General features: G+C 45.2%; 3 protein-coding genes across 5 annotated transcripts in view; 1 reads left to right on the top strand and 2 right to left on the bottom strand.

Annotated features, from left to right (window-relative positions):
* Window positions 1-481: 481 nt before the first annotated feature.
* On the bottom strand, window positions 482-2,585 carry LOC137587682 (OTU domain-containing protein 1). The gene has a single exon (XM_068304265.1). The coding sequence runs from the start codon at window positions 2,376-2,378 to the stop codon at window positions 1,032-1,034; it is 1,347 nt and encodes a 448-aa protein (XP_068160366.1). The 5' UTR covers window positions 2,379-2,585; the 3' UTR covers window positions 482-1,031.
* Window positions 2,586-4,870: 2,285 nt separating this feature from the next.
* On the top strand, window positions 4,871-9,541 carry tgif1 (TGFB-induced factor homeobox 1). Of its 2 annotated transcripts, none has more exons than XM_068304267.1 (3): window positions 4,871-4,960; window positions 6,851-7,080; window positions 7,822-9,541. In XM_068304267.1, the coding sequence occupies exons 2-3, from the start codon at window positions 6,856-6,858 to the stop codon at window positions 8,488-8,490; spliced, it is 894 nt and encodes a 297-aa protein (XP_068160368.1). In that variant the 5' UTR covers window positions 4,871-4,960; window positions 6,851-6,855; the 3' UTR covers window positions 8,491-9,541. The 2 variants fall into 2 exon arrangements, with proteins under 2 accessions (XP_068160368.1, XP_068160367.1); XM_068304266.1 differs by lacking the exon at window positions 4,871-4,960 and adding an exon at window positions 4,975-5,219.
* A 918-nt stretch (window positions 9,542-10,459) lies between these two features.
* dlgap1b (discs, large (Drosophila) homolog-associated protein 1b) overlaps window positions 10,460-27,818 on the bottom strand; it is a 52,303-nt gene continuing 34,944 nt past the window's right edge. The window contains exons 6-11 of one of the 2 annotated variants that reach the window (XM_068304324.1): window positions 20,026-20,408; window positions 19,859-19,941; window positions 15,487-15,905; window positions 14,263-14,354; window positions 13,492-13,644; window positions 10,460-12,956 (exon numbers count right to left, since the gene is read on the bottom strand). In XM_068304324.1, the coding sequence (XP_068160425.1) occupies window positions 12,741-12,956; window positions 13,492-13,644; window positions 14,263-14,354; window positions 15,487-15,905; window positions 19,859-19,941; window positions 20,026-20,408 (1,346 nt within the window). In that variant the 3' untranslated portion in view covers window positions 10,460-12,740. Of the gene's footprint in view, window positions 13,255-13,491; window positions 13,645-14,262; window positions 14,355-15,486; window positions 15,906-19,858; window positions 19,942-20,025; window positions 20,409-27,818 lie in introns of both variants that reach the window. The other variant, XM_068304325.1, reaches the window with a different exon arrangement.

Raw genomic sequence — 27,818 nt, 5'->3', positions numbered from 1 at the left:
TTTCTTAAGAAAACAACTCTCATTTTTTGTTAGAATCCGGAAACATTTCCGGTTTTGTTGTTAGAAGTCGGGGCACCACGAAATATGTTCAATTTTAATCCTCTAGGCCTGATCTTCTAGCGCTGCGATTTGTTTGAACAGAAATACAAGTTCGTTTAACGGAACCATAACTTTTGTCGGCGCATGCTGGGACCTGCAGCGCCCCCTAATGGAGAACAGGGCAACGAGCTGCTATCCGAGATCAAGTAGGCAGGATAGAACCACAGGCATTTAATATGAATTGTAGCACATGATGTTGTTTCATACATGGATAAGTCAGGAAAGAGATAAAGCTTTTATTTTGTATGTAGTTGTAGATTTTAATAGGAAAAAACACATTCGAAAGTGTCTCGGGTAACATACTGGATGTCCTTAGACACTTTGAATGTGGTTTTCAATTCTATTGGGAGTCATGCTGGTTGAAACATGAAATTAATTCAAATCAGGATTCTTCGGAACTTTATTTTGAAAAAACGGTTGACAAAAGCTGGAAAAGAACTAGAATAGAAAAAAAAAACTGTTGTTCTCCCACACATTTGGACTTCACTTGTATGAAAAGGCTTCAGGTGCAAAGAGTCGTTGCATAGATGTAACAATGGACAAACTGTCTCTGCGATTGGCAATGGAACAAAGCGCAATTATGATAGAAAAATAACTGGTCTGACCATTAAAGGCAGAATAAATACTGTATATTCAAAAAAAAAGCACTTCAATGTACAGTTAATGTACAGCAATCATGAATTTCATTTATAACCCATATACCATAAAGCACAGGCTCGCAAACGTTCAAACACATTCAGAGATCACAGCCACTAATGGCTGGTTGGTATAAAAACCCAAAGTATGTGCACTGCACTTCTTCTCTCTCACAATATAAATCTTGTTTTCTTTTTAAAAAAAATTTTTTTTCAAGCTTGTAGAAACCAGGCAGAATGAGTGTATCTGCGTTCTACTGTATCAGTGTGCATCCTTTAACCTTTTCAGTCTTTCTTTCATGCGCTTCCGTTTTGCTCAATGTACATCTTGGACAGTGAGGCCGCCATGGACTTCGCCAGCTCCTCGTCCCGTTTCCTCTGCAGCTGCGAGTGTCTGCACCAGTCCTCGTATTCCGGGTTTGGGAGGCACTTGTCTAGGAGGACGTCGTAGTGACCGTTGCTAAGCCAACTCAGCCAGATGGCCGGTTTGGAGGTGTCCTCTTTCCCCAGATAGTGCGCCATCGTGGAGACGGTGGGGCTCTCCAGGCTGCCTCCGGTTGTCAGGTGGATGACGATGTTCAGCATCTGGGTCATGGCGAGGAGCTCGGGGTATCCCGCCCAGGCGCCATCCTGCGCCGCGTTGATCAGGAACTCTCCTACATCCCCTTCGATGATGGGGTTGAACTCATCCAGGTGGTCTGCGATGTGGTGCACCGTCTGCTCCCTCAGCTCCCCGTGCCGCCCCTGGTCCCCATACACGGCTTTGCACACGGCCCTGTACAGACAGTTCCCATCCGGAATGATGTGATACCTGAATTTCTGCCTCTCCTCGAGGTACTTGTTCTGTTTGTCCACTTCCGCTAAGTAACGGGTGACTTTTTCGTTGGCCTCCTGTCTCTCCTGTGAGGGCGACTCCTGCAGAACACTGAGCTCAAAGGCCTGTTTCTCATCCGTTGATGGAGCAGCAGCGTTGCCACCTTTCTGATCAGTGGCATCATCCTTTATGAGGTCCTCTGGTTGAGTCGCCCTGGGGGGCTCTAGCTCCTCTTCGTGTAATGAGGCCCATCCATTGTGTTTGATGGCGCCATCAGTCTCCAAAACTGTGTCATCCTCACATGAATTTCTAACCAACCTCTCATTTTCTTCCATTCTGGAGCTACAGATGTCGTTACTGTGCAAAATCTGATTCCCAAGCAGCTCTGGGCAGTCAGGGAAAAGCTCATCTGTCCCATTTCTTAGACGATCTATCAGGTCTACAATCAAATCTGAGTCATTACAGAGAAAACTTTCCCCAGCGTGTGAGTCGGGGGAGGGCGGTTTGCTTTTACGCACGATGTGGACAGGCACAGACCTCTCCACGCCATCAGGTCTGCGGATTAATATCTCAGCGGTCGACGTGAAGTAAATAGGCCTCATGGACGAAGCTTCGTAACACGAAAAGGCAGGCATGTTTGCGGAAGCAGCAGGAACACTCGCTGGATCCCCGTTGGTCGTTGAAGGCGCGTCTGGTTGCGTAAATTGTGGTTCGTCGGCCTGGGAAGAACTCGGTACCGTCCCGTTCAGGTGGTCAGAGTCGGACGAAGTTTGTGTAACTTTGCGAGCCGACCTCGGGTAGTGTGTCAGCGCACTGTTGTACAACTGCATTTTGAGAAGAGTCCTTTATACCGAGCTCCGCAGCCGGGCTGTTAGGGAAAGATGACAGCAAGAACTAAAAATAAGCTCCATGTCATCAACACCGAAGTTGTAGGGAAGGTTTTGCGCGCTCCTGTGCGCTGTTATCATTGACACGGAGAGACGCGGACGATGTCCAGTTTAGCCTTCTTGCGTCATTTGGTGTTGGGGTGCCTCCCTAATTTTAGTAAACTGCTACAGGACACTGTCTGCTCTGACAGCGTCAAGTCAGACGGAATGAAACCGACACACACCTGTTTACTTGCTTTCAAAATATATTCATTGTTTGACGGTACAGATTCTTTGAATTAATGTTGTCGAAACTTTACTTGAATATACGCACAACGCAGGTTTGCGCGACTGTATAAAGTATTACTAAATATACACAAAACAGAAATATAATTCATAATTAATGTCACAAATGACTCGGACACTTATTTTTTAAAAATTATGAAATCCCTTACGCGTTGCAGAACTGCAAGCGCGCACATGATGAACTTTATTTTGAAGGCCCACTCACCTGACATCCGGTATCGTTCGTGCTGTCTGCAGGTGACTTGATGCAGCTTCCGACATTCCAAATGAAGGACTGAATTTAAAGGATGTGATGTGTCACAGTTGAGTTGCGCGATAATGTGTGACAGTAACAAAGGTCTGTGTCCCTTTCTATAAATAATAAATGACAAGCAATGAATTAAAAGCTACTTCTTTCATTTGTAATTTTCTGTACAGACAAGTGTTACTAAAGATATTTCTAACCATGAAAAAGTCAAGAACAATTAACAAGTTTAGTGAATATGAATCATTGAACGGTGTCTGAATACCTATCAGTTATTTAACCCAGTCGCAACTGGTCTTTCACTGATTATCATAATTATGTACATAATCATGAGTATAAATACTGTGTCTGGAACACACTGCATAATGATGGTCCTTATATTGGCTAACTGGAAACAGCAGGCTGCTGCATGCCTAACCTGCTCATGTCTCTATTTTTAACACTTTGACTGTTTCAGTTCGTGCCACTTGTGTTGACTGTGAGGGCTTATTACCTCTGGGGGAGGTGGCTATGAATCTAAAATGAAAAATTATATTTGTCAATAATTTCATTTGAAAAATGGTTTCATTAAAGTTAATTTTTAATTATGTGACTTAGTTAGAAAGAGCCTCAGCCCTAAAAAAAAATATTGGCAGTTGTGAAAAAATTCAAAAGAGAAATCTCTATGAAAAAACATAATATGCTAGATCTAGATTTTTATTTTGTATTTTATTGTGAATTTCAAGCCTAATATATAGGCATAAAAATACTAGAATGGAAAAAACATTCCCATTCAGGAATTAATACATTTGTTGTTAAGACTGCACTAATTTGCATACTAAGATATATCACCTCCTAAATATGACTTATGAATTTAATCATGAACCGTGTATTAATCCTTCAGATAAAAATGGTTCTACCCCTTTGTTTGGATCAGCGCCACAATTAATGGGGGGGGGTATTAAAACTCTGGTGTGAGGCGACATTCAACCACCAGGGGGAGTCAGAGGATGTCATGTCGCGATGCGCCGCTGTGGTCGGGTGCAGTACCGACCTGAACACATGGTGGCGACATTTCGCTTTGCAGAGAGAAACGCACGCCTGTGTGAAATAAATGCATGCAAACAGTCAATGCAACAGCAGCTGTCGCAAGGCTGTGCGCTGCATACAAATGAAGGCATCGATCTTTTCCTTCTGTGTACTGTTGAATTTAGTAACCCGACGTGATGCACTAAACCCCCAGCTTTGAAACAAAATTGACAAATACACCCACGTGTATTTTCTACATCTCGTTCCCGCGAGAAATAAAAAAACACACCGAGCTCTTATGGCGACTACCATAGTGGACGTGCGTTTGTACAGATACATAATTTAGTGGCATTACCGTGACAATAGTGGTTTCCATTCCCGATGATGCAAGACGTCTGGTAAACAACACAATAGGATCGCAAAAGCGCAGACACTCAACGGGTATTAAAGGAGGATGGTTTAATCTGATGGATTACACAACACCATTACTGAAAATAGAATAAACTGTTCATGCAAACCACAAACAGACCACGAGGTTAAGATTGTGTACCCTGTAGCAACGATGGGATGCCCCCCCCCACCCACACCCCGGAGGTTATATTATTTATGTAATGTGCAACCACGAGGTCCGCAGCGCTCTCCAGCAAGCTTGTCGTGATTCTGACTGCCCGCCAAAAAAAATCAGCGCCTTTCCTGTGGCTCATAATCTAATGAAGAAGACTGTCGTGTGTTTATGTCAGATTTCTTTTTTTCTTTTTTTTTAATTTAATGGGGCACTCTGCAGTAGTTAAAACTTAGCAGGACTGTATCCATGTCAGTGGAACAAGGCATGCTGATGTCAGAGATTTTTTTTCCTCTGCCCTCCACAGTGGGAGGATCTCAGTGCGTTGAGTCACGCAGCTGTCAAAGATAGCTGTCACCCAGTTTCAGATCAAACACAGTCAATGAGAAAAGGGCTCTGAGCCGAAGGGACGCGGAGAGATCACAGGTAACCCTCTCAACGACCCAAAACAAGGACGATCAGAAGAGAGAAAATACATCCAAAACAAAACAAACCAAAAAAAAAAAAAAAGGAGGGAAAGAAGCCAGTTTTTGATGATTAAGGATTTTCGAATAAATCGGATACACGCTTGGGGATCTCTGGAGAAGAGAAGAAAACACTGCACTAACACAAAGACAATTTACGTCTGCGCTTGACGAGGAAAAATAAGTGGGGCATTCTTGGACGGAGATGAAGACGAAAAAGGGTAGGGTGGATGTTTTTAAAGCAAAAATATGAAGCCACATTTAGCTCAGATAAACCAGCGGTAACATACAGGAACGATTAACAGATATTTCCCTCGTATGCAAACCATGCAGCCCATTGTTTCCTTTCCAGACATGACAGGGGGATTTTTTTTTTTGTTGTTGCCATGTGTTGGCGCGATGTCAGAAGTCGATAAACGTTAAAACATTTGCTTTTTGAACATTATTTGTGATTAGCGATTTTTTTAAAAAAAATTTACCTTTTGACACATTTACGCACGGCTTATTTAACCATTTGTTGTTTTCTCGTCACTCGACTTACCCCTGAAAGCTCCCAGAAACGTCAGAAAATGAAGCTTAATCATTGTCCAGATTCGAGTTTATTTACTTGACGCCGAATTTACGTCGAAGTTTGAAGGAACCAAGTTAAAAGTTCACCGACTATTCGACACTTCAAAAAAAAAAATGTAGTTTTTTTTTTTTTTTTTGCAACGCTTCATCTTAAATGTGTCTAACTTGTATCTTTTTGCTGAAACACAACAAAATCCTGCACTTTTTTTTTTTTTTTTTTACTGCGTCCAAATCCCTAAAGTAGGCTAATGTTCATCCTGACCTCATTGTTGGGGAAGTTGCTGTTGCCTTGTTGCGTTCACGGACCTCGTGGTGCAGCGCTCACACACAATAGAAACCCCCTTACAAGTTATCTAAACTTAGGAAACTGAGTGACTTGGTGGGTTTAATACCTTTTTTTTCTACCCACCGGATCAAAGTGTGATGTCTTGGCTTCGAATGAAATGAATGTTGAACTCGGTGTTTGACTATAAAAACTTTGAAATCGCGTACAAAGAAGCACGCAGCTCTGGATTCTTTTGTTTAGTCTGGAGACGCTGATTTGCAACAGGTCTCCCCTCCCCCTTGCTCTCTCTCTCCAGCCCACGTAATTACCTCATCCTGTTGGACGCACACACACACTTGGGGAACTTTCTTATTCTTTTCCCACTAGTTTTATGCCCTAGTCTTAGTCTGCAATAGATCTGTGGATTATAAATAATCTGGAAGTTATCATACCATCGTACATTCAACTATAAATAATGTTCTTATGGTTTAAAAACAGATTAACTCATTAATTTCCAATCAAAATGTAAATATTTTCAGCTTCTCCTTCAACCAAAACAAACTGTTTATAAACATGTTTATTGTGTGCCTGCTTTGTAAACACTCCCTACATGGAGAGTGATGGATCGTCAGCATATTTCATTCGCCAAGCAAGGTGTGCTCTGCCGCACCAGACCTGGTTTGTGTTTGTCCAGGCAGGTTTTATAACTGCCAGAGCATCAGACTATCCTTTGTGACCACCCCCGCCGCCTGCCGCTCCCCCCCCCCCTTCCTTTCCTGAGCTTCCTCCCTTTACACACCCTCCCTCAATCCTTATATGAATCACATGGCTGAACTTGACAGCTTGCTTCTGACACATCAGCTGCCTCCCAGACAGCACGTATTTTGGCGAACGGGCTGCAGGAGAGCGACTGGCGTATCGACGACAGCGTGTCCGACTTTAAGCCGATTTAAAACCCTCTTTGTCCCTTTTTTTTGTTGTTTTTTTTTTCATCATCATCTTCTTCTTCCTGCACAGGTTTGATGATGCTGTCAGGGAGCGAGACGGACGACGAAGACAGCGTGGACGCCCCCCTGGATCTGTCATCCAGCGGGGGGAGCAACGGGAAGAGGAAGCGGAGGGGGAATCTGCCCAAGGAGTCGGTTCAGATCCTCCGGGACTGGTTGTACGAGCACCGTTACAACGCTTACCCCTCCGAACAGGAGAAAGCCCTCCTTTCCAAGCAGACTCAGCTCTCCACACTACAGGTAGGGGCTCAGATGTAGAAGAACAGATGAACAACAAACCCCTCTCAGTATAAATAGACCAAAGGAAGGCAGCGTCAGTCGGACTGAATCATTTCCTGTCTAGATGACAAACAAAACATGACTCATAGAAAGTGTAACCAACATCATCCAAAGCAGCCTGATAATGAAACGACCAAGACAATTCAGTGAGTAAACTCACTCCCTGTGTGCTGCAGACTTATAGCTGAGGCACTTGGGACAGGAATTTCCCTCCCTCCAGCCCCTTCCCATCCCAGCTGTCTGGGAACAATGCAGAGTCATTTACATGGTTGAGCTGCGAGTCTCCCTGAGCCAGTTACGACTAGCTCGGAGCGACGGGAAGCAAAAGGAAGACGACGGCGTTTACTGCCGTGACGAAGGACGTGACCTCATTTTTTCTAAAAACTTCCCCTACCCAACTATTGAAAGTTGATTTAACTTCTCGTAGTTCCTGAAAAAAAGGGTCTGTTTTTAATTTTTTGCATTGCATGGAATGAAAAATGAGCGCGTGCTAATGGTGAGAATTATACGGCTTCCAGAGACAAATGCTCTCCGATGGGAGTTGTGCACGCTTTCATTTTACTTTCTCCATCGGGAAGCAGGTGCAGGCCACACCTGCGGGTGAGCTCGCGTGCAGATTTTACTTCTAAAGTGCAAAGACGACGATAAAAGAGCCTCGTGATGCAGCTTTCTCACAGCGCAGGTCTTTGTTGTCTCTTCCAGGTGTGTAACTGGTTCATCAACGCTCGGCGGCGCCTCCTCCCGGAGATGCTGAGGAAAGACGGCAAAGATCCCAACCAGTTCACCATATCCAGGAAAGGCAGCAAGGCCGGCGACAGCTTCTCCGACAGCTCCCAGTCCCCGAAACACAGCAGTCCGGCGCCGGGCGCGGAGGAGAGCTACGACAAACGCGTACTCCACCCCTCCAACTTTGAACCTGCCATGCCCGGCGTCCTGAGGAAGGCCGTGTCTCCCTCCGTGCCCTCTCCGACCTCCGTCTCCTCTCCAGTGGGGCTCATGCCCTCTCGTCCCTCCGTCATCTGTCACACCACTGTCTCCACAGCAATGCAGAGCAGCCCCACGGCCTCCCACCCCCCAGTCCTGGGAATGAACTGCGACAGGACGACTGAGTTCTTTCAGTCCACACAGGCGCCGCCGCCGCCGCTCAGGTGCAGGGATGAAGTGCCAGGTGGTCAGCCCATCCCCGCCGCCACTGTCCTCAGCAGCACCGGCATCGAGGGCAACCTGAGCCCCCGCAGCGGGCTCTTCAACACCCCTCCTCCCACACCTCCAGACCTCACACAAGACTTCAGCGGCTTCCAGCTCCTGGTGGACGTGGCCCTCAAACGGGCCGCCGAGATGGAGCGCCAAGCCAAACAACTGGTCTCCTAAAAGGGAGAACGCGACAAAAGAAGAAGTAGAAGAAGAAGAGGAGGGAATAAAAAGACTGACTTCATGTCTCGACTGTGGAACTCCTCTGAGTTCAGTGACTTGTCTGCACGCGACAGAGAACAAATCCACATGGAAAGCCTGATCATTTCTATTTTTGGTATACCAATCAAATTGATGAGGATGTTTTTTTATAAAAAAAAAAACTGTATCAAGGTGCCTTGGCTGTAAGTTGTTTATTCATTTCACATTCATGCGTTTGTATCTGCATGTGTATCTTATTTGCACACCCGGGACCAAAAATGTTTTCAGAGAAATGCTGCCTGTCTTATGTCTTTCCATTATAACTAACTATATATCGTATTAGGAGAGCAGAGCAAGAGCTAGAATCAGCCTTCCTTCATGGGTCGATAGGACCGATTGATCGCAACCCACACAAGTTTACCGCCGTGCATTTCAAAGATCAGCTCCTGATTGGTCTGCCTTGTTTGTTTGCACACTAAAGGCAGAAGGTGGTCATCTCAGTGTCTTAAACATACTTTGCTGTTGGCATCTATGACAAACTTATTCACTACTGTAGTAATGTCTTTTCATGAGTATAAGTATAGTTTTGATTTTTTTTGTTTTGTTGTAATTTTACTTTTAGCTATTTTAAAAGAAAAAAACTGCTTTTTTTACTCTTGTTTTTTCCTCCCTCCCCCATGAAGGGATATTTCAGATGACCGATGTAGCAGGTTCTCAGTCTGAGCCTTCATCCCATCACTCAGCGATTTAAAAAAAAAAAACAGAACACACACACAATGGCCAGTGGACTTTAAAAATGTAACACTACAGATGTCGTTTCTGGATTTGTCATCTTTGAAAACTGACAAACATTTTATGAAATCACCAAAAAAAAACAAAAAAAAAACTTTTTCATGTATTATAGGACCACGTGTATAGTTAATGTGACATGATGCCCAATGATGTGATTTCATTTCATACTGTGCAATGTTTGTGGCAAATAGGGGTCACATGGGATTCAAATAAAGTTTTGTTTTTCTACACCTTTGAATCGATCAGTCGTCTTTGGCCGGAATCGAAGATTCGGAAAGCTTCATGTTCTTCTTCATCCTTCAGAATTTAACGAGCATTAGATTTATCCCTGGAGGACATAAGAAAGTAAAGTTAAAAAAAAAAAAGAGCGCAGGACAGAAATAAAAGCGCGCACGTCTTTACGCGCACTGGCGTTCCTTCCAGTGCGCAAAAGGTTTACAACAACTCCTGCCAATTAGCATAATCCAGTATAAATTAACATGAGCGCACCGCAGACGTCAAGTTTCTTGCCAGCAGGTCTTTATGTGCGGCTGTGTCTCAATGGAGTCGATGTAAGGCGGCTTACGACTGAGCGCGTTGGCTCCTTCGGGGCTGGGAGGACAGCTGTTCCCTTCTGCTCCTCTTGTGGCCTCGAGGATTTGTTGACTACATTTGTTAAGACAAGCCCCTTTTCATTCATTCATTCATTGTAATCTATTTGTCCGATTTGAAGAAAAAAAAACTTTTGTTTCTTTACAAATACCCCCAGGGACAATCACTTGCCCCAGCAATCAACCAGCAGCAGTAATTCGTTGGTTTATCATAGAGATCCTGAACAAATATTTAAGTGTATTTTCAAGATTTTGGGTGATTATTTGTAGTCAAGCATCAACAGATCGTTGCCCACCTTTTGTGGGACATCTCCTGATGTACCCTGTAACTCCTAAACTCGGTTATGCTGAGGTCAGCACCTAACCCTCCCAGCATGTCTGATGTGTGAATGACGAATCACCAGAAGCTGCACGTACAGGAGCGATGGTTCTAAACCGAGGCCAAAAAGTGCTGTCTAATTATGGGGATCCGCCCCTGCGGAAGGGAATTGCCCTGAGAACACAGGCAGCGTGCTTTGGCCTTGTAATCTGTTTAATTATATTCCGATTGGAAACATGTGTGGAGACAGAAAGAAATGAACACCACAAAATTATGGCAATTATATATATTTTTAATGCTGATAAGAGCTCATACACGTGCCATAACATCAACAGTGTAATAACATTAATTACAAAATGTATATCTGCTTAATATGTTATTTGATATTTTTTTTAAGTTTACATTTACATAGGGAAACATTCCTTTATGTACAAATGTTTATTTGACTTCTTTCTTTCTTTCGTTTTTTTTTTTGTTTTGTTTTTTTAAATATAACTACATCACAAGCTTTAAAAAATTTGGAGTGTCTTTTAATTTTAGCAGTTTACAACAACCCACCGTTCTGTTTTCTAACTCCCTGCTATATCAGGAGAATTATTATTGATATGTAATATAATAAACATAAATAAGAAGTCAGTTATTTGATAGACAAGTCAATTCAAATACAAGTCCCAAAGTTTAAAAAAAAAAAAGTCACTAAACTTCATATCGACCAACTAAAGGACATACAAATCATGTCAATGCTTCTATCAGCGAAGTTTTCCAACAGCTGTTCAATCGGGACAAATAACATGAATATATCCTGAACTAGACTTGTTCAATGGCACAAATTTTTCTTCTATCAATACAGAGAACTGGACACTGCAGTCCTACTATTCTTTGAACAAAACAATTTCCGTATGTAATGGCGAAATCGGCTCAGGATTGTCTCCACTTTCAAGCAGCTGACAGAAATACCTTGTTTTTTAAATTTAAGTAATCAGGACTGAGAAAGGATCATCATTCAAAAAGATGGCGTGGATGCTAGTCCCCTGTTTAATATCGTGGGCAATCCATGTGGCTGGGGGTTACAAACATTAAGAGACAAAGCTATGCATCACATATAGTCACATGACCTCACACATACCCTTTCACACACACACACACACACACACGCACACACACACTTCTTCCCCTGAGACTGCTGTTGTGCTCGACTATCATATAAGAAATTAAGGCTGATCACTGAAACACAAACAAAAATGGTGCCTGTCATGCAAGAGAACCAACATAAATAAAAACAGAGAGAAACACAGTATAAGGGCCTTGTCAGTGCATAATAATAACCACAATGTCAAGAAACAGTCGTTATTATCCTAATCAATAACTTAAACATGAATACAAAATATTACAAATTGGATTTTTTTTTCTTCTTCTATGACCTTGAAGTAATTGCTTCATTTGGAGGCAGAGATAGTGCACACACAGTGAGGAGAAAATAGTCCCTTTAATACTTAATACTGTCAATAAACCTCTCATCTAAAAACGACGTAATAAAATAGAGTACAACTACCAGTATTGTACCAAATATCAGTATTTTTAAGATTGTAACAGTGAATGTGAGATGTGACTAGACCCGCAAATACCAGTCGCCTTGTGTCAGCATGCACATCGTGTCCTGCTCGTTCAGTATACTTCAGAATGGGGATGGGGACGAGTGGTTTGCGTACAGACTGTTGATACTGCTACCTCGACTTGAAATCACAACTACCACTCTTTAGACTTAGAAAAATAGGAAGCACTTTTTGAAATGAACATCCGAATCATGAATCTCTCTCTCTCTCTCTCTCTCTCTTACACGCACTTTGTGGTATTTTTTCGAACACTGATTCTTTCAGCCCTACAACCTCCTGGATCGACACCCCTCACCTGGAGGAGGAAAAAAAAAAATCTGACCTTTTGGCCTTTCCTGCAGGGTCATTATCCTGCTGCTGGTAAGACCTGTTTCAGACAGAGGGCGGGTTGTGTCGCTGACCGACGCTATGGGTTCCTTACATTTTCAGGTCAGATCATGGGTTATTGATGTATAAAAATATAGTGGTTTGGGTCGCTCCATGCGCTATTTCTTTGTGTGAGGCTCCAAGAATATGTATCTACTTGGAATGGACATACGTGCTCTCTCCTTGTTTTATTCTGATTCTCCATACTGGAAAAGCATCAACCTGAAGCATCACTGTTGTGCTACAACTGGCTTATTTGTTATATTAGGCCACTTGAAAATAAGGACTTACATCTTGTCAACATAAGGAGCAGGTGGAGGTACAGGAAGAGGAGTGACTGCTACATTAAAGCTGAGAGACGGGTTCGGAGACGGGGTAATAAATAAATAAAAACTGTAAAATGTACATTATTCTGTTCAACCAGTTTCCATCGGGTCTGACGCCACAGTGGGACAAAAAATATGTCATTATGCTATGCTAGCACCCGGGCTTTACCATTCAGTGCTATATGGTGTGGATGTGGCGGTGTTGTGGGTGTGTTTGCGTGTCTCATAGTCTGGTCTGAGCCTCGGGGATATAGATCTCAATACTGTCTGCGCTCTCTGTGGCGGAGCTCTGCCGAGCTGAGGCGGCACGTTTGGCAGCTAGCAGGCGTTTGCGAGCCTCCAGACGTTGGCGCTCAGAGCTCTCCAGCGAGCGGTCCCTAGCCAGGGGAGGGTGGCCCTTCAGGGGTTTCTTTGGCACAGGAGGGGGCATCCTTCTCTCCTGGACAGGAATAACAAATAGTCTTAATAGTCCAAATGGCAAGTTTGCAGCTAAATACAGCAAGGAGCGTCACGACCGCAGCCAGCTTGAATATGGGTTAGAACGTGTGATGCGGCTGTTGTGATCGTAATGTCGGAGCATGCAATTTCTCGAATGAGGTTATGGTTCACAGTGGCAGCCATTTGTGTGGGGTAAGAGAGCACGCTGATGGCCTTTTGCATGAGGTAAAAGTGACCATTGGTGGTGAAGAGGCCCCAACGGTGCATGGCAGGTAGTGTGGCTTCTCAAAAGCAGCTCACTGTCAACAACAAGACAGAACAAAACACAGACAGACACATGTGGTGACATCAGGCAGGCAACACGACTGTATGCATGCTAAAAAAGCTCGACAGAATCATCAGGACTTAGAGTTCAAAATATAACAGTAATGGCAGCAGATAACATGCAGGTTAGTAAAGCATTCCACAAAAAACTGAGGTTAGGTGAATTTAATCATTAAAAAAACAGTTTGTGTTTAGTTTCTTTGTTTCTGCACCTGAATTTCTGGTGGGATCAGAGGTTTCCAGTTGTTGGCTTTGAGCTGGTGGAGTTCATCAAACTTCAGGCTAATGTTCTCAATGGACAGCTGGAGCATGTCCCAGAAACCAGCCAGGTCCTGGGAGATGGGTCGCGGGTGTGCGTTTGGGTTCTGACACAGACACATGTTCACAAGCAGACACACAATAAAATACATATGTTGGATATGCTAAGCATGTTTTGTTTTGGGGGGGGGGGGTGTCAACAGATTTTTTTGATTATTCGGGTACCATATGCACAAGACTTCTCTATTACCCTATTTTTCTATTTCAATGTAGGTGGTCCACTGCTATACATAAATAGCATGGTTATAATAAATATTTATTATGGTTCACAAATTCTGCTTTTATGATTTCCTAGTTAACCAATAATGATTTCTTTAGTTGCATTCAAAGGCAGACTTTCCACATGACAGGTGTTCTATTCAAACAATGCAACACAAATACATATGCTAATATTTGGATGTGCAAATTGTAAAATGAAAAGTGAATATCTGCATTAAAAAAGGTGGTTTTCAGGCTGTGGTATTCACACACGCTCAGCTGGTTCCATTTCTTTGTATGTGCAAAACAGTAAGGGTGTGCAGATGTACACTCTACACTCGATGAATAGTAAATGAGCGCTGGCCTGGCCTGTCAGGATGATTTGTGCAGGATGATGTCAGTGTTTCAGGGGGAGAGTTGGAGGGTGGGGGTGGGGGGGAGCATGCAGGGGATGAGGCGACACATACCTGATTCTCCTCACACAGCTCCCGGAACTGCTGGAACTTCTGGGACATGAGCAGCTGGGCACTCCCCACTGCACTGCGGATCTTCCCCAGGACTGCAGAACACACAGCCGCACATGAATGCACATACACACACACACACACACGTACACAATTCACAATGTAATTACTCACAGAACCGCATACTGCAGGCGTGTTGCAGCGTTTGATGGAGAAGCTGCAATTGTAATGCAGCAGAAAAGGATGCGCTACGATGCTCTTTTATGCCCACCCCACCCCAAGAATTTAGGGAAGTTTAATCGGTTATTGAAATGAATGTCATTGTAGGTCTAAAAAAGAAATACAAAAATGTAATGAATGTGTATAGCACCCAGAAATTAATTTAATATCTTCCCATTTCAAAAAGAAATGGTGCTAAAAGAGCATAGCATCAGATTTCTCTCACAATGTCTGATTGGCAGAATAATATTGATATTTAAAAAATAAAGGTTTCAATCAATAACCTGATTACATTGGTCAGTCTTACTGCCTCACACATCCCTATAGAGTCGGAGTATCAGTCTGCATGAAGAAAATGAAAGAGAAACTGGGAGAAGGGAGTGAAATAAATCTGCACTACACATATAATTCAGCTCCTCCAGGACACCTCTAGAGTGTCTGTGTGTGTGTGTCTGTGTGTGCATACGTGTGCGTGTATGTATGTGTGTGTGTGTGTGTGTGTGTGTGTGTGTGTGTGCGTGCACATGGTAGCCTGAGATCTGGGAAAACATGACCTTGAGACAGCCTCCCTGTTCTGTGAGAGAATCTCTTGCCTGGAACCTCAGCAGCAACACCGGCTGCATAAGCAATGACATTTTTCATGAGACGCGAAGTCAGCTGCCCTGCAAGGACAGATATAAGCTGCTGCCTGAGGCATGTTTGCTCAGTCTGGAAAAAAAACAAAAAAACATTCCGATGTGTGTTTATAAATGCACAGCGATGCACATGTGTGTCAGGTCAATATGAAGTAGCTGCCTTTGAGGTGCAGTGAGAAGAGAAAAAAAACTGTGTTTGTGTAAGAGATGATTATACGGTGTGTGAACAGGGTGGATGTGCGTCTGGGGTCAGCACCAGCCTTTTGAGAGGTTTGCTAGCGCAGACCAGAAGGCCGGAGACAGGAGCAAGGAGATACTTGCGGACCGATGCCCTAAACGTCGCCACCCTCAGAGAGAAGAGGATGCTACTCACTCTCATCAGGAAGTTCGTTCTCCATCTCATCCTGCTCCATCTGCCTGCACCAGCCCTCCATACGATCCATCTCCGCTTGCAGCAGCTTGAGGAACCACCGGCCATCACGGGGGCACACCATTCGTCTCGCGGGTCCCCGGACCACCTCAACCTCCGGCTCCGCGACGGTGTCCATCCACGGGTCCGGAGGGGGCAGGATGGAAGGGTCGAACCCCACGTCGCCATAGTCATCGCCGGCGCACGCGTGGTAGTGGTTCCCCGATCCCTGGATGCTGACGGTGGAAGAGGCGGCGTCGCGGGAGTGCTGACGCGGCATGGTGGAAAAATGACGCGGCGGCAGCTCCGGGGCGTCTGAGTGATCGTCGAGGTCGGCCTGCACCGCCGTGGTGACGCTGTTGGAGCGAGTCATCTTGCGGTAACTGTAAAAGGAGGCAGTGAAACTTTTACTGTTTAATGTAATGGATTACTCATGTCATTATTCACTAATGACGGAGAGCATTTTTTGTTTGTTTGTGTGTGTGTGTGTATGTGTGTGTGTTCATTCGGCATGCAATGAGCTGTCTAATCAAAAGCTCTGCTCTGATGCTAATGCACTCAAACACATTCCTGTATCCAAACACACACACCGTTGGGACTCTTCTCTGCAGCTGGGTGTGACGTGTTGTGTTTGGCTCAGATGCTTGCGCCGCTGTCGGACAACCGTTGCCAAGTTCCTCCACGCCATGTGCAACAGCGGACACTTGTGCGCAACGATAAAATGAAAACACCCTCACACTTTTGGCTACCTTTCTTCAGAGCGGCTCGCCATCCCAGCAGCAATCAGGATGTGGGTGTCGGTAGGGTTAAAGAGATTGAAGGAGCTGGTGGTTAAATGACTCTGAGATTATTATTAATATCATATTTTATTAACACAAAAGAAAAAGCTGCTCATTGAGGCCCCTTAAAAGACAGACATCCAGTATTTTCTGCTCTGTAAGACGGATCTAAAAACTTTTAATTCTCTCAAAAACCGACAGTGCACCTTATAATCCAGTGGGCCTTATTTGTGAAAATAGTTTTGAAATAGGCCATTCATTGAAAGTGCACCTTGTAATCAGTGCACCTTATAATCCAGTGCACCTTTTATATGAAAAAGGTTTAAAACAGGCCATTCATTGAAGGTACGCCTTATAGTCCAATGCGCTTTATAGTGTGGAAGATACTGTACTCTGACAAGCAAGGATGCAAACAAAAAGGGAATAAAAGTAACATATCACAATTCAAAAACATCATATCTGGCTTTAAGACATATTTAGGTCCATATGTTTAACTTTAGCTGCTGTAAAAGCGGTAAAAGTTAGCAGGCAGTCACAACTTTGTCAAGCTAGGAGAGAAACTGAATCACTAGCCTGAGCTAGTCTGATAAAAACATGCCCACGGTCGTCTCTCACCTAGGTTTGACCTGCCTGCAGCACAACACACACAAATGATCATCCCATCTCCGGACACACACACACACACAAACACACACACACACACACACACACACACAGACACACACATGCACACACTCCACCTCTGTACCTCCCCATTTTTTTCTAATTCATCTCTCCTCTACGGACAGTAAAAAGAAAAGAGAGAGCAACAACAGGGGAGTGGTTTGGGTGAGATCAAACGCACGTATGTGCTTTGTGTGTGCATTACTCAGCCCCACGGGTGTGAGTGTGTGAAGAGAAGTTAAAGAGTAACTCCTCCGAGCAGGTGTTCAGTTCTAAAGGCCCCTGCCTGCTTTCTGCCAACCCGCTAATAACTTCCTGCAGCCGAGACAGAGACGGATATATCAATAGGCTGGAGGCGAAGGAACGAGGAAGGGCAAGGAGAAAAGTTGACTTGCGGGAGACAAGAGGCTATAAAACATGAGCAATGAATGCAGGAGGAGGAAGAAAAGGAAGGAGGAACAGTCATATGATTTTTTTTTTTTTAAGATTACATTCATGTGGCGAAGGTGAAGTAAAGTTGTAAATCCGTGTTACCTTTCATATAGAGCTGTGATAAATCTTAATGATTTTCCTTTGTCTGAAGAGAATGCAGTTCAAAACCACAAACACAAAGCTGAGCCTGACAGATTGAGAAGTGTCGCAACAGGTTTTTAGGTGTCAAAGAAAATTGACACTACACGTGCAGCCTCTGGTTTGCTTGTCCTAAACCAGGAATGGCTGCCCTTTAGTTAGTTTGGATGTAAACACGAGGCAGGGAGGTCTTGTTGTGTCTTGAGTTGACTTTTCAAGATGGTCGTGCATGTGTTTTAGTAACTAGGACGGTAAGTAATTCTCCTCATCCCCTCTGACTGCAAAGACATCTGGCCACCAATGACCCCTACACCTTCAATTTGAAATGCCCTAAAAATCAAAATTCATTGTTGATTTACGAAACAAAGTTTATTCTTTGGCACAGTTTTTGCGTGTGCATGTGATTTTCAGATTGAAAAAAATATGTAATTAAATTTAAACATATTTTAAGGTAAATATAAACATGCAGGAATAGAAATTTAGCATTAGAAGCTAGCACTTCCTGAATGAAAGACGTGCAGCCAATCGTGTTGTTTGTTGTGTTTGTCTGTTTAAGATCCCAGCGACTCGCTCTCTGTTAATCGTAGTGCAAACAGCGAGGGGAGGTTATGACCTGCAACTGCAACTGCAACATATAAACAGACACACACACACACACACACACACACACACACACACACACACACACACACACACACACACACACACACACACACACAAATCACACACTCACAAAGATTTGTTTGAGCAATGGAGCAAGGCCGTAGGAGTTTGGCACTCTCACTGTCTGGGAATCTGATGTAGGGGGCAGCATGCCTCGATGTCCAAGGTACACACACACACATACACAAACACACACTTCAGGTTGTCATTGTGATCCATGATGAATATTTTGCTCCTTGCGTGTCTATTGGTTCCCTTCTAGTCCAATGTGGGTTGGACACAAAACAGATCGGCTGCAGCCATAAATCTGTTTCTCCTCTCTTTGCCAGGTGTTTTCCTTTTAATTTATTTCTTATCAAACTTCACCCCTCCATTTGAAATACTTGTTCAATCAGCGTCTGATGTTTCCAATGCATTAGGGTGGAGCTAACGCTCTTATGAAAGACTTTCAGCTGGTTGTGGAACCTGTTTTTGGTTCCACCTGTTGAGCAGTGTCGGCTACGGGGACTCCTATCTGGAGATGTGTTCCTCTAGCATCATGATGAGGTGGTTAAGCAACACGAGTCTGCGCTGTAATATGCTGGCGGGGAAATTGCTGAATTTCAGCAGGTACAGATACATTTCCTGGGCATTTCCTGTACGCCAGTGACCTCAAAGCTGTGGAGACAGTGGCGTATTGAGAGTCCGGATTGTGAACAAGCAATGGAAGATCCACAAGGATGGAGGTAACCACTGTGTTGGCGTGTACCTCTATCTAACGCACACAAGACGACACACACACGTAGATAAACACAGGCATCGTCCCCACCTACTCTAAACATGAACCAGAGAAATGCAGCGCTGTGCTGCCTCGCTCTAAGACTCGGCAGACTGTAGAAGGTGTCCGGATGAGTTAATATTTGGCTTGGCAACTAAGAAAACTCTTTGGTCGGCCAGTCAGCTGAGACCTCCCCTTTCAGAAAGCCCCTCTCGTTCCCCGACACTGTGTTAGTGTGTGTTTTGAAGTGCTGGATCCAACAATCGCCGTGACCTTTGATTAAAAAAGGTGATGTCTCTGAATTCCCCAAGCATGCCTCAGCTACAGCACGAAATCAGCACCGTGGCTAAATTTCTCAACTCCTCTCAACAAGGCAAGGAGTTTCGATTGGGTTTCAACAGGGTGAGCGGATGCAACGTGAATGGCTGTGTGTTCCATCGGAGGCCCAGACGAGTCTGATGTGTCTCGACCTAATGAAACAGCATGCACACTAGGCTGCTTCTTCTCAAACTGGGGAACATAACATATGAATGAGAGGCTGTGGCCGGGAGCACAGCAGCCTCTCAGTGTTCTCACAACTAAATAAACCCAATAAAAGCCCACTCCCTCCCTCTCATACACAAACAGCCGCAGAGTAGTCTGAATCACAATGACTGGAACAACAGATGGCTGTCAACTCCCCCCCTCCACCTTCCTAGCACCCTGCACCACATCCTCTGGCCCAGCTGTCACTTGGGGCCCCTGGCTGAGGGGGCTATGACGCCAACCTCACCCTGAACTGGGAACAGCTGCTGCAGGGAAGCCAGTGCAGAGGGGGCAGAAGTTTGCCCTGTACACCCAAAAGCCCCTCCATCCTCAAGCCCCTTCAATTCCCTCCTCCCATCAGATCCATCGCTCCACTCACCATCGCTCATCCTCCACCTGAATTCCTATTGATTGGAATTTAGATTGCTCCTCCTCTGACAGCCCTCCTTCCTCTGGGTCCACCTTAAAAGAGGAAGGAGGAGGGACAAACTGTCAAATTCCATCTTTACGTTTCTCTTTCAAGAAGTCTCTGGCTTTTCCACCAACCTGGATCCCTACGGAGAGGCACTTGCGGAGCGCTTCCCTCTGCGCCTTGCTGTCGGAGATGTGCGCGACGGCAGAGGTGGTGGCGCTGGCAGTGATGGTGATGGTGCTGTTGGTGACATGCTGGCTGGCAGGGCCGTGCACCTGAGCGTTAGCCGCCTCTATCGCCGCCGTCAGAGCTTTCATGCTGTCGATGCTTTCCGTGGAGTTGGACAGGCCCGGCTGGGAGCTGATGCCCGTACGAGTGCCGGAGCCCCCGTCCATGTAGGCATCTTGGGCAGACTCGGTGCTGCTCTGGGCCGTGATGGATATGAATGGCTTGGACGGGGTGGTCCGAGGAGGAACTGGGGGAGGTGTCTTCTTATAGGTTGTGATGCATGATGACACTGCAGGGACGACACAGAGGACGAAAGTTAGAAAAAACATACGTAATACATACATCTCAATAAAGGTTCACTGACATGCTTGAGGGGCCCCTAATGTGTAAGATTTGGGCTGACAGGAAACAGAATTATCTTGTATCATGGGAAATAGACTCTTTTTTTTTTTTTAATTACACCTATGGTAGAAATGGCAGTATATTGTCACATGTGATCTTTTTTGAACACCCTGACTTCAAGATTAAGATTAAGAGTAAAATCTACTTTGATGCTCATCACTGAAATTATAGGAGCGATTGAACTTGATGCAGCCACAGGTAATGGCAGTACTGCATAAATACGATAACTTATAAAATAAATAAATTATTATTATCACATAAATAAATAATTCTATATAACAGTATGAAAATGAAAGGAAAACAGCATTAAATGAATGAAAATATTCGACTCAAACACACAAATACAAGTGATGACACAAAGATAATGACTGTGGTGACAGGTGACACCCTGACAGATAACACTGAGGGTTAAATCCTTGTGTTGGAGTCAAAATGGACAGTAGATTAGGACCAACTTTAACAAACCATAACCTCGTCTAGTAATAGGATTATTATGTCAGCCACTTGACCCACTGATCTAGATGGTTAAGCCCTTTATGCACTAACAGTAACCGTCCATCTGAATGTAGCCCTACATACCCACATGCGTTATTGTTTGCTTTCTTATTTAGCACGGAAGCTAAATGATATTTATGATACTGCACAGAAGCTCAATTCCACAGCGTAACAGTCTGAGAGCTCAGTACGCTAAAAGCTCCCCATTAAATCCATGCGAAACAAATATCATAAATGCCTCATGGTGCTGGTTGGTTACACACACTCTCTCTGTTAGAGCTCTTTCCCTCTCAGGTTACAGCTACAGGTCCTGCAGACAATGGAGCCTCTCACACCCACAGACTCAGAAGCCTGAAACATGACAGCAGACAAAAACCTTAGTCTGTCTACAAGGCAGCCAAACAGCCACCACCTAGCGACTGAACAGTGTGCCTCGGAATCTCCTTCCTGTGTTGGTCACATCATCAAAAAACTAGGTCACTCCCTCGTTCTACTCTCCTGAAAAACTAGGACAGCAGGTTTCCTGGATCCCTTTAATCCCCACAAAAGATAAACATACTACCGTAGAGAGATTTCTGCGCTGCAAGCGGCGGACAACTGTTGCCAACCACATCCAGCACGAGCGGGCACGTCTCTATTAACTATTAAAGCCGGATATTTTTTTTCTTGCTTTTGTGTCTTTTCGTCTGGCTGACAGCTACAGAGAGGCCTTAACATACTGAAGGTGAGCAAAAGGCTGACTTCATCGTCTTAGTCATCTACCGCCGTCCGCCTGGCCCTCCCACATGCTGTTGCCGTGTCAACATTGATAGCGTGTTTCCAGAAAAGGTTTTGTCAGGTTATGACAAGCCGGGAAAAAATCTTCAAATGGCATAGATGAAGGCTTAAGGTGAGATCATCTTGCAAATATATCCATCTTTGATGGTGGTGAAACAAAAACCACAGCAAAAGCTAAAGATGATGATGATTCAGTTTTTACAGCTAAAACTTTGTGTGTGTGTGTGTGTGTGTGTTTTTCTTTTAATGCAGTCTGGAGCGCCGTCTCGACTCCTCGAAGATGTCTCAGGAATATGATTGACATCCGGGGGTTAATCTTCAGAAAGGTCACAGAGTACAGACCCACAAGAGACCAAAAAAAAAAAAGAAAAAGAAATGTTGGGCGAACACACACATGTTCTCGCGCAGAGGGAGAAGGAGAGGGCGAGGTCCTGCCCCTATCAGCAGCAGAGGTTCAAAGGATAGAATGTCAGCCCCCTTTCAGAGCTTCTATCCCCTGAAGTCATCTAAAAGCCATGTCTGATGACTGCATGTGTGTGTGTGTTTGTGTGTATCTGTGTGTGTGTGTGTGTCTGTCCTCTCTGAAAGAAGAGATGCTTTTAAGGGCAGTCGGTTTTTCACGCCATCAGTAAACGCCGCCTGAAACAGGAGACGACGCGTCGGGTCCCACCTAGCTGTCACTGAGAGAGAAAGACGTGCAGGAGAGGATGACAGGCCAGCTCTGAATGGCGAGATGGGCTAAAACAAACACACTCGAGTTGTTGGAAAATGTCCACACTCGCATGCACACACACTCAGGCCTGCAGACATGCAGACACAGAGGCACGGAAATAACATTGACACGGCCCAGCTTAACATTTCAGCCTCTGGAGACCGCAGACTCGCTGTCACTGATACGCTCTCAGCTCGCCATGCAATGGACCACAGCCACTTTAAATGTATGTGAATGTAAGGATGTGTCATTAACAAAAAAGTGAGTGGATTTAATCTCTTATGATGGTCCGACAATAGCGAGGGAGAAAGAATCTCACCCAAAAAAAAACAAAAAAACAACTGTCCTGATAAGACAGAAGCCAAGTTTCCATTTTCCACACAACGATAAGGAAATAGTTTGATCCTCTTGCAGCCGTGGAAGCATTAGACCGCCCTGGACCTCCCACACAGATAGTCAAGGACAGGGTGAAGTGGGAATGTGACGCAAGATTCCATCAGACCCTTAAAAGAGGAATTTGGAGATCTGTTTCTTCCAAACTAACCGAGATAAACACTCGATGAGCGCAGAAGCATTTTCGATCACCACGTTAATATCGAGTTGAATCGAATAACTTCTTCGTTTTAACGGACGTCAGGAATTTCATGTCCCCTTCGCTCAGAAGGGAGCTGCGGTCCCTGTCGTCCAACGGGGGGGGGGGGGGGGGGGGTTGTGAATGACAAAACTCCCGGTGGCTCTCTGCCAAATCCTCCTTTTGACAAATGCTTCAAAAGTCCCATGCTGACAAGTTGGTGTGAATAGCAGCTCTCAGCGGAGCACTCCCCCCACCTCTGGGCTTGATAATATCAAAGAAAGCTCTCTTCCCTCCCCGGAGACAAAGCAAAGTCTGCATTCATTCCTACGGCCCTGCAGAAGAAAACAGAATTGCTCGTCACCTCCTCTTTTCTTCTTTTTGGACTGATCATGGTCTCATTCATTCGTCTGCGTGGACGTGTAACATTTCCCCCTTTTTTAAAAATCCTCCTGTTCACGTTACCGGACAGATTTTAAAGGAAGGCAGCTGTGTCTTAATCTCTGGCGTGTATCTTTGATTGGCCACTTCAAAAACAGTAGACGGTTTGGGTTTTTTTAAGAGGCTTGCTTACAGGAACGGGCTCCCCCGCGTGGGGGCCGAGGGCAAATCCACCACCCGACCAAACAAATACAAAGGCCCGGAAAGGGGGCGGTCAGCATGGGTGAACATTGACAGCTGAGCCCAGCTGCACGGTGTTTGGGAGGAGGGTCCGCCAGAGGGGGGGGGGGGGGTATTGAACAGAGACCAGGATGAGAATCAGAAAAGCAGGAGGGTGAATCGTGTGCCCGTCTGTCCATTTGTCCATCTCTAACACACACACACACACACAATCAGCAGGAGTTCTTTCTGATAGTGTCACCATGGCGACGTGCAGCAATATAAAGTTCGCAGGGAGGCCTGGTGTTTCACCAGCGGCAAACAGAAAGCCGCTGTTTGTTTACCTTGACGGGGTAGAACGCTGCGGCGGCGGCGCTCACCTCAACGCCAGCCGACAGGGAAACAAAAGCAGGGATGACGGGTCACAGCTAGCTAGCGGAACTTCAAAATCAAATAAACCAAGGGGATAATGGGAAGGGAGGGGCACCCGGGTGTCACCCTGTTGCAAATGAACATGTAATCTTTTGTAGATCTGAAGCTCTTGGGAACGCTGAACTCTACTGCTTCTGGTGCTTGTGATGCATCGTGAGACACGTCGTCTCTGTGAAACGATACACTTCTGTTGGATAAGACAAAGCAACGTGAAAATCTTGAGTTTTAGAATGTTAAAATAGCTATAAACAGAAAATAATGTGCAGAGACGCACAAAACTACACAACGGTACTTTAAAAGTCCTCTTAAAGCTCTATGACTCACCTGGAAGCCTCCCAGAAACCCTCCTGTCAGTCTGCGGCTCTCAAACCACCAGAGGTCAGATGTCACCATAGAGGGTTTCTGCTCTCCAGATGCCTGAACTCTCGCAGACACAATAGCTCCCTGTGTGAGTATGTGTGTGTGTGTGTGTGTGTGTGTGTGTGTGTGTGAGCAAGAGAAGGTGGCAGACTCTCAGAGTGCCATTAAAAAAGAAGTATATTTAGCATGTGTGAGTGCTTGTCGCACCGGGAAGGGGGGGGGGTGCAAATTGTATGAGAGTTGTAAACATCCTGCACTAACTGCACCCTCCAAATGCTTTCTTTAGTTAAACACAAGCATGCATTATCAGCGCCACACACTTGTTAAATGCACCTCCGGTGTCCCCCCCCCCTCACACACACACACATCTCCAGCGCTATCGACAAAGCTGTGTGCTCTGGGTGCCCCCTTTATTTTTTATTTTTTTTGACAGAAACCCCTGTCAACGCCGGGTCGCTGCTCCTGCAGGCTCATGTCTCCTGGATGTCTAGATAAGAGCGCCCTCACAGCTGTCACTGCGAAATGTGAAAGGCAAGCCCCACCCCCCCCCTACCCCACCCCGTTAGACAACGGACTCACTTCACTTAACCCATTTCCCTTTGCTTCACATCCAAATAAGCGCCTGGTAACCTGCATAACTATTTTATGGCCTGACACTCTCCTCTGCTCTGTCAATCAGTGACGAGGCAAGGAGAGACAAGGGAATCAAATTTAGAGTCTGTGAAATATTACAGTTATCACATTATTATTAATGAGCCTTACGCCGATACAAATAAAAGCTTTCAGAGGAGCCACAATGACGTTTTTAAATATGCATCTAGTGTATTTAAGCTTCTACTGTGATAGCAGAGCATTCCTCAGCATTGACACCGTCAGTGGGTGACATCTGCTGCACTGTCAGGTATAAGCACCCAGAATTGGGTGTAAACGCATTCCGCCACAGTCCTTCCTTGACAAATGCTGAAACATGTGAGCTAATCTCCTTGAATCTCCCTTTTCTTCCATTGAAGGGGGTTTTCTCATTTGTCCAGTGATGCTTCCAGGCTGTTTCCATTGTTCTAAAGCTGCTCCTCAGCCAGGGCTTTTTTTTTTTTTTCGTGTTAAGTCTGACTAGTCTGCAACCACATGAACAGGCACATCAATCTTTTGTTTCTGTCCCAAAGACCTGCCGGTGGTGGTCATGGGAGGGCTGAAAGATAAAGCGGTCACCCAGTAAAAAAAAAAAAAAAAAAAAAGGAGATTGAGAGAGAGAGAGAGAGGGATAAAGAAACAATGGGCAAAGAAGTAAGAAGGAGAGGATAACTTTGCCACGCTGTTTCCTTCAGTTCCTGTACATTCCAGCTGCTTCGTGAGGCATAAACCTGAGCATTAGCTGTAAAGCTAAAGCTAACACGCCCACACATCTCACGCATGCTTTCACTGCACTCATTTCCCACCGCCGTCGCTCACTGACTGAAACTTTCAATGCAGACTGGCTCCCTGCGCAGAGTGACACATCACATGCGCTGGCAATGACAGCATAGGGCAACAAGTCGTGGCATACTCGGACACAGAATCATGGTAGCCAGGGTGGGGGGGGGCGTGTGGAGATTAGTCATCAGTTTAAAAGGCACTGACTGGTGGATAGGTCATCCCAGAATGCGTTCCTACGTAAAGTCGAGGATGCAGAGATAAAGGAAGTCAATGAAATCAAGAGGAAGAGTCATGATGAGGCATTGCTAAGTGGATAATACAGTCTACTTACGCTAGTAAAAATACCCCCACAACAACTTTGCCACCACACTGTCTCCATGTGCTAAATGCGGCTGTAAAATATGACACAAGTGAAAGTGAGTGTAATCACAGAGTACACAACAGCAAGCCTGGGGAGTTAAAGACACTGGGGTAAAACTGCTTAGACACAGCAAGGCTGAAACACACGCAGGAATCCACGTTAAGAGGGCTGAAACACAATGCCGATGTCATGTCATTACAGGAAGGATCACTGCTAGCTGCAGCTGCTATTTACATATAAATGCAGCAGAATGTGGTCAAAAGTTCACATGTTCATTCCGGAGTTCCGTGGAACAAGTGCTCTCAAGAAAAAAGTCATAACCTGATTAAAAAATGACAGAACAGGAAAAAAAAAAAACAACAACAGGAAAAACTAACTGGCTGACACTTTTTACAGGCGCTCTTATAGCCACTGTTCCGGGAACGCCGTGAAACATCAGTGTGTTGTTTCACAATGCTGGTATTTCTTTTTCTTTGCTCGCATTCCTTCCCCCCCCCCCCTTTTCCACCCTGTTTGCCGCTCTTTGTCCTGACCACTTGCACATGCAGGCGAAAGGAGACACTGGCAGTTTAATCCACCGCCAGAGGCATGCTAAAGCCATCTGGGCCCAAAACCAAACGTCAAGCCTTTCTGCATCTCCTACATGAGAGGAGGAACGGGGCAGGCGTGGGTGGATGAATGGAGAGAGGGAAATGGAAAGTAAGGATGGGAGAGAGAGAGAGAAGAAATTAGAGGGGGAAAAAAGGAGGGGGGGGGGACTGAAAGGTAGGAGGTACGAGACTGAGTAAGGGGGATTGTTGGAACAAGACCCAGCTATACTGACGTATACTGTCTTTGTGGTTTCCAGTCCTGACCCGCTGACCCTATACATCCTGTTCAGAGGAACGGAGGGGGGGGGGAGGAGGGAAAGATGAGATGGCAGCTATAGGCACTCGCTGCACGCATGAGTCGAAGCGATGCGGAACCCCGTGCATCTGGGGCATCTGGGTAGGGTAAATATGATGCAGATGCCACAATCTGTCTCTCAGGTGTGACTTCTCACACCCCTCTTCCTTCTCTTTCCTGGGTGTTTACATCCACTCCCTTGCAGAATCTTGCAGGGGGGGGGGGGTAAGGAGGGAGGAACAATGCTCTCAACATTCCCACTCTCCTGCCGAGAGCCCTCGTTTGTCTCCCGCATTCCTTTGCCCATTCATCTCTTTCTCTCTCTCCCCTCCTGGATAGGGAGGGGGGGAGAAGAAGAAGAAGAAGAGAAAAAAAAACTCCTGCTACTTTTCACTTGGGGGAGGGGTACCAGTGTGCGTCTTAAAAAAAACCTCTGAGTGGAATCAGCCCCTCTTGAACACAGCCTACCCCCCCCCCCACCCCTTTTTTTTTTCCTCCCTGTTTTACTTGGTTAGTGAAGCAGCAAAGCTCAAAGAAAACTGGGGGAGAAAGAGGAGATGCATTCTTTCTCTCTTTCTCCATGTCTCTCAGTGTTCACCGGGGTTAGTTGTGGGTAATTTTTAATGACTGGTTAAGAAAAAAAAAAAACACATAAAAAAATAAAAGAGGGAGGGCCAAATCTGCCCCCCCC

Source organism: Antennarius striatus, chromosome 20 (genome assembly GCF_040054535.1).
Source record: "Antennarius striatus isolate MH-2024 chromosome 20, ASM4005453v1, whole genome shotgun sequence".
NCBI lineage: Eukaryota > Metazoa > Chordata > Actinopteri > Lophiiformes > Antennariidae > Antennarius > Antennarius striatus.
The sequence above is the reverse complement of the archived record's forward strand: the minus strand, read 5'-3'. Positions and strand labels throughout refer to the sequence as shown.

Excerpts from the sequence above, each read along its gene's own strand:
- tgif1 (XM_068304266.1), top strand. Across the intron at positions 7,081-7,821 it reads CTCAGCTCTCCACACTACAG|GTGTGTAACTGGTTCATCAA; the intron begins GTAGGGGCTCAG and ends TGTCTCTTCCAG.
- LOC137587682 (XM_068304265.1), bottom strand. The coding sequence starts at position 2,378 with ATGCAGTTGTACAACAGTGCGCTGACACACTACCCGAGGTCGGCTCGC.